Source organism: Capsicum annuum, chromosome 5, assembly GCF_002878395.1.
Source record: "Capsicum annuum cultivar UCD-10X-F1 chromosome 5, UCD10Xv1.1, whole genome shotgun sequence".
NCBI classification, from domain to species: domain Eukaryota; kingdom Viridiplantae; phylum Streptophyta; class Magnoliopsida; order Solanales; family Solanaceae; genus Capsicum; species Capsicum annuum.
This window is the reverse complement of record NC_061115.1, coordinates 217,777,634-217,784,568: the sequence shown is the minus strand read 5'-3', so window position 1 is coordinate 217,784,568 and position 6,935 is coordinate 217,777,634. Positions and strand designations below refer to the sequence as shown.

At 32.1% G+C, this 6,935-nt stretch overlaps 1 protein-coding gene across 1 annotated transcript in view; it reads left to right on the top strand.

Annotated features, from left to right (window-relative positions):
* The window catches only part of LOC107870229 (GATA transcription factor 15), a 7,109-nt gene extending 4,387 nt beyond the window's left edge, over nucleotides 1-2,722 (top strand). Inside the window, exons 2-3 of the mRNA XM_016716685.2 lie at nucleotides 1,291-1,434; nucleotides 2,163-2,722. Coding sequence (XP_016572171.1) covers nucleotides 1,291-1,434; nucleotides 2,163-2,612 — 594 coding nt within the window. The 3' untranslated portion in view covers nucleotides 2,613-2,722. The remainder of the gene's footprint in view (nucleotides 1-1,290; nucleotides 1,435-2,162) is intronic.
* Nucleotides 2,723-6,935: the final 4,213 nt, after the last annotated feature.

Sequence of the window (6,935 nt, the reverse complement as noted above, 5' to 3'; positions counted from 1 at the left end):
GGAGAGTTTTGCACTCAATCAAGTTTAAAAATCTAAGTGTGATTCAGTGTATTTTGGGTCTTTTTAGCTGTTTCCTTTAGTGGGTCTTGTGTAGTTATTGGTGAAGATTGCTCATTGTGATCATTTAATCAAGATTCTTCTGTGTTCACTGTAGAGTTTGGAGAGTTTTGCTCTCGATCAAGGTTAAAAATGTAAGTGTGATTCAGCATATTTTGGGTCTTTTTAGCTGTTCTTTTAGTGGGTCTTGTGTAGTTGTTGGTGAAGTTTGCTCATTGTGATCATTTAATCAAGATTCTTCTGTGTTCACTGTAGAGTTTGGAGAGTTTTGCACTGGATCAAGTTTAAAAATCTAAATTCAGTGTATTTTGGGTCTTTTTAGCTGTTTCCTTTAGTGGGTCTTGCGTAGTTGCTGGTGACGTTTGCTCATTGTGATCATTCGGTTGAGATTCTTCGGAGTTCATTGTAGAGTTGTGAGTGTGTTTTTACTTTATCAAGGTCAAAAATCAAGTGTGATTCAGCTTGTTTTGGGTCAATGTAGTTGTTTTGTTTAGTGGGTCTCATGTAATTGCTGGTGAAGTGTACTCATTGTGATCATTCAGTCGAGATTCTTGGATCTTCCTGAGTTCATAGTATAGTTGTGAGGGTCTACTTTGAGTCTTTTTTTACTCAATCAAGGTCAAAATCAAGTGAGTCAATTAATTTTGGTCAATTTAGCTGTTTCCGTTGGTGGGTCTTGTGTATTGCTGGTGAAGTTTGCTCACTGTGATCATTCAGTCGAGATTCTTGGATCTTCCTGTGTTCAAAAGAGTTGTGAGGGTTTAATTTTAAGTCTTTTATTTACTCGATCAAGGTCAAAAATCAAGTGTCTTGTACTTGATCGAGGTCAAAATCAAGTGTGATTCAGATTATTTTGGGTCTTTTTAGCTGTTTCCTTTAGTGGGTCTCGTGTAATTGTTGATGAAGTTTACTCATTGTGATCATTCAGTTGAGATTCTTGGATCTTCCTGTGTTCATCGTAGAGTTGTAGGGGTTTAATTTTGGTCTTTTTTTTACTCGATCAAGGTCAAAAATCAAGTGTTCTTTTACTTGCTCGGGGTCAAAAATCAAGTGTGATTCAGCTTGTTTTGGGTCTTTTTAGCTGTTTCCTTTAATGAGTCTCGTGTAATTGCTGGTGAAATTTACTCATTGTAATAATTCAGTTGGGATTCTTCTTCGATCGTCTGATTAACTACACTATTCTTACTACTATGTTGATTAGTGTTTGATTTGAATTGTTTCTTTGTGTTGCAGGGTTTAGTATCTGATGAAATGAGTAGTGAAACAACTTCTCCCGTAAAGAGTTCACCGGAAACCAGCCAGAGTAACGTAAAGACTTGTGTTGATTGTGGTACCTCAAAAACACCTCTTTGGCGAGGTGGACCTGCTGGTCCCAAGGTTAGTACTATCGTATTATTTTGGACTTCACAAGTTGAATGTTGATATAATTTTTATATATAAGAATAATAAATCATGTTATAGAATTATAAGTTATATAATACCTGAAAGATCGTGGAATGGCATGCTGGTTCAAATTGGCTTGAACACTAGTTATGAAACGATTGCAAGGCATTTGTCCTTAGAATCTTGTGATATTAAACATACAAAAGCGAACCCAAATTTTAATACTATTTGATTTCTTAGTGTTGAACCTGTTGTATTTTTAAAATCGTGAGTTTATATATACTATGGGAAGCGACTTCTCTATCTCTGAGGTAGGGGTAAGGTTCGGGTACACTCTACCCTCCTCAAACCTCTGTTTGTGGGACTGTGCCAGGTATGTTGTCGTTGCTGAGTTCATATCTACTATTTGTTGTGATTTTAGTTAATTTTTGGACAAACTTATGCTCGGTGCTGCAATGTTGCATCCATTTCTTTAAACATGTCTCGATATTTCTTGGTTGTAATAACGTCGTTAGAAGTAAAGTATGATGTTTTAGAGTTAAAAGAGTTCTCGAATCTTGAAAGGGCTCTTTTTTTCTCTGGAGCAGATGAAAACGAAAACATGTCATATGAAATGGATGATGCAGTAATAGTTTAATATAAAACGACTACTATCTCATTTGCGTATAGTGATTTTGGTTATTCGTACTCGAAATTTGATGATATGATCATTGCGAATGCAGTCGCTATGCAACGCATGTGGTATCAAAAGCCGGAAAAAGAGGAGAGCCCTTCTGGGGTTAGACAAAGAAGACAAGAAACCAAAGAAATCAGTGTCATCCGGACATAAAAACATCGGTGGACTACAACATCCGAATCAAAGTTGTAACAGCAGCAACAGCACCAGCGGTGAAGAGGATAGCGGAAGCACTAGTTTCGTGAAGAACATAGTCTCTTCTTCGTTGAAAAAGAAACTACTGCCTTTCGGAAGGGAAGAAGTTCTGCAGAAACCACGATCGAGATCAACTCAGAAGAGGAAGTTGGGAGAAGTAGAACAAGCTGCATTCTTGTTGATGGCTCTTTCGTGTGGCTCGTTTTATAACCAGCGACGAACAAAAATGGATAACGCAAGAAAGAACGCTAAGTGTTGTGGTACTCTTGGCAGTAAAAGTAGTACTTTGTTGGTTGGTTAAGCGAATCAAGTTTCGCCAACAAGAATTTTGTTCTATTTTACCAACTTGATGTCAAGAAATCCATGAGAGTTTGAATTAACATCGAATGAGCTCTATGTTTTCATGAGAAATGTTGTACTTTCGGCGGTAAAAGTAGTACTCTGCGGGCATTGGTTGAGCGAATAGGGATCGCGAATGAAAATTTGTTTTTTTTTTTTTTACGAACTTGATATCGATAAATCTATGAGACTATGAGTATATATATAGAATGATAAAAATGAGAGCTTACAATATTTGGATTTGTAATGAGGGTATAAAAGTAGGTAAAATTATGATTGAAGTGTCTTCACTTCAACACTTTATTTACTCGCTAAACAATTTTCAAGTGAATTAATTGTGAATCGATTAATTCTGAAATTAGTTATCCTTGATTCCTCCTATCAAACGATCCCTCAATGACTTGCATACTAATAACCTGCTATAATTATCACAGATAGTAATAGTACTCCTAGTTAATTAGTAGCCGTTTGATCATGAAAATTACTTTTTTTTGAAGTTGGAGTTGTGTTTGGTCATATCTTTTTGAAAATTTTTTTTTAACTTTTGAAAATTCTTTTTTAAATATGATTTTATGCCCTTAACTTTTAAAAATTATCAAAATCACTCAACTACTAATTTACCTATTAACATACAACCAAATATTGAGAAAATAATTTATATGTCTTCAATTGATAAAATAATTAACAACAAACTAATTATTATGATTGTTATTCTTCTAAAATTTGAATAAAAATATCACAAGTACGAGCTAAATAAGTTTATCCAATAATCGATTAAATAGAGAAAAATATAATTTGATAAATATGATTGATAGATATAAATATATTTTATATATTATTAAATTTGTTGATGAAAATTATTAATTATTTTCACTTGAATTAATTATTTTATTAAATTTGATCTTTTAAAAAAATTATGAAATTTAGTTAATAAGAGAGTTTGTGTAAAAATTTAAAGATTACGTTATATGTAATTATAATGGAAGTTAAAATTGGAAGTGGAAAAAAATGGAAAACAACAAAAAGTTATTTTCCATTTTCGAAATTTTATTTCGAAATTGTTTTTCAAAATTTTATGGCCAAACACCATAATTTTCAACTTCAGAAAAAATTTTCGGAAAAAAGGAAAAAATATCCATGGTCAAACAGGCCCTTAGTCTCTAAAATAGTAAGCTATTAGAGAAATATCATTAATTAAGTGGTCACAACAAAATAGTTATTTTGTATTTTGCAGAGACAATTTCGTAATTTAACTTTTAACTATGGAACTTCCCACTTTTAGGTCCTGCTTGGCCATGAAAATAATAATTTTCCATAATCAAAATTGAAGTTTGTGCTGTGTTTATCCATAAATAAATTGAAGTTGTTTTTAAAATTTTGTAAGAAAAATAAGACCAAAAAAATGAAAACAATATTATTTTCTCTAAATTAAAATAATTTTTATGATCAAATATTATTAGAGAGAAGTATACATTACCCCTGAACTTGTCACGTTTTATTCATGGTACACCTGAACTTTGACTTGTCCTAAGTACCCCTCCGAATTTATTGTTTTAGTAAGTCGCATGGTCCTATTTTGTTGACTATCAACAACGCGTATTACACGTGCGGACATGTGGAAAAAAATGTTGATGTGGCTGTCCACGTGGATAAATACCATTCACTTCCCTTATATTTATCCTATATTAAAAATAACTCACTTATACCCTTAATTATCCGGTTTCTCTCTAAATAAATTATATTTTTCAATTTTCCTCTACTCTAAAATAGTGAAAGGTTGAATTTTCGTCGATTAAGTAAGCTATTATCTATAAATTTATATTTTTTTTTGTGTGTTAAAAATATGAAATTTTTTTTTTCGGTTAGTGTTTCATAGTAGTTTCCAATAAGTGTTTCGATTAGAATTTTGAGAAGACTCACATGCATAAATACGTTTCTTATTATAATTAATGGAGTAAGAAATCATAATTTAAGTTAGATGTTACAAAAATTGAACCGATAAAAATGTTATTAATTTATGGTTATTGGATTAACGATTTTTTAAATAAATTTGTCAAAAAAAATTATTAGGTCATTAATTTGATTTTGATACTTTTTATTGGGTGATTGGGTAAACCGATAACCCAATAAGTTTATGCTAAATTATTATTTTACACCCCATATATATATATATGGATTTTTTTTCATGTTATTTACTACGTTTTCTATTTTATGAGTTTTTTTTATTGGTTAAATCGAAAATCAAATGACTAAAAATCGTTAACCAATATAACTACACACACCATAATGCATACAACTTAGGAATCTACGTTTGAAATTGTTATCCTACCATGAAATTCTTACAATTGGAGGAGACCCACATGTACAAACAAGTCTTCTATTATAATTATACAGTTAAAAATAAGTAGATAAAGTAGAAGTGATAGAATGATTTTTTTTTTTTAGATTGAAAGTTAAATAGGTAGAGGGATAGTTGAATTTTTTGAAAAAAATTCAAGAAAAATATATTTTTTTTTCATTTTTTAAACGTTAAAAATGTCGATTTGACCGAAAAATCACTCCATGACGTGCGTGATGAACTATGAAACCAAACATTTTGCCATGTCAGTAAAAAAGGGCCACGCGGCTTACTAAAAATCAAGTTTGGAGGGTACTTAAGACAAGTCAAAGTTCAGGTATACCATGAATAAAACATGACAAGTTCAGGAGGATAATGTACACTTCTCTCAACATTATTATTTTCACTTCTTTCAGTAAAGTAAAATAATTTTTCAAAAAAAATTCTGATGGTCAAACTATTGGTTAATATAATATGGTGATTAAATTTCATTAATTTTTAAATAAAGTGTCAAACAACAAAGAAGAATTTACCTGAATTCCCCCAAAATACAAAAACCAAATATTGTAATGGCGCCATTTTCTCTTTTGGCGGGTAAAAAAAATAAAATCTAAGTTTCTCAAATGAAGGGCACTTTTGTCATTTCACACTCCCGCGCGCCTAGGGTTTCCGTACACTCCTTTATAATCAACCCGTTCATTTTATTTTTCCGCCTCTTTTATTTGAGTTCTTTCAATATTGGTTTTTCTTTTTCACTTAATCAAAGCTCAATAAATTGAGTGTTTTTGGTTGATTAATACCAAAAATCGAGTTATTTTCGAGTTTTTTCGGTTGATTAAGCTCAAAAATCGAGTTATTTTCGAGTTTTTTTGGTTGATTAAGCTCAAAAATCGAGTTATTTTTGAGATTTTTTGGTTGATTAACTTAAAAAATTAAGTGTGATTAAGCTTGTTTGGGTCATTTTTAGCTGTTTACTCTAGTGGGTCTTGAGTAATTACTGGTGAAATTTGACCATTGTGATCATTCAGTTTGTGAGATTTGCTGGTGAAGTTAACACATTCAGTTTGGGATTCTGGAATGGTGGATCCAAGTGACAAAGTAAGTGAGAATCACTAGCTAGTTATCTTTATCTTGATTCTTGTCCTTTTTTTGTTTACTTGATTAAGGTCAAAAATGTGAGTGTGATTCAGCTTGTTTTGGGTTATTTTAGATGTTCCCTTAAATGGGTATCGAGTAATTGCTGGTGAATTTTTCTTATTGTGTTTTACTTTGGGTCATTGTGTAGGTTTAAAGATTTGATTGTTGTTACTTACTTGATCAAGTTAGAAAATCTAAGTGTGATTGAGCTCATTTTAGCTATTTTGTTAAATGGGGTTTGCTTAATTGCTGGTGAAGTTTACTCATTGTTATCTAAGATGGTGGATCTAAGTGATAAAGGAAGTGATCACTAGCTGCCCTTCTTAGTACTTTGTGAGAAGATCGTGTGTTTTGCCTTTATTTTGAGTGTTTTTTACTTGATCAAAAGTCAAAATGAAGTGTGATTCAGCTTGTTTTGAGTGTTTGTAGCTGTTTCCGTTGTTGGGGTTTTGAGTACTTGCTAGTGGAATTAACTATTGTGATTCGGGATTTTTCTTGATTTGGTGATCTGAAAGTGGTGGATCTGCGTGATAAAGTAAGTGATCATTAGGTGTTTTTTTTTTGGGGTGGGGGGGTGGGGTTGGGTGGGGTCTTTTTAGTTGTTTTCTTTTTGTGGATCTTACTTAATTGTGGGTTGAGCTTGGTCATTGTGATCATTTAGTTGGGATTCCTCTGAGTTAATTGTAGAGTTGAGTTTGTTTTGGGTCCTTTTAGCTGTTTCAAGAAACAGATCTCCTGTAATTGCTGGTAGAATTTATTCGATGTGATCATTCAGTTGGGATTCTTCTTGGATCTGCTGTTTCCATAGTG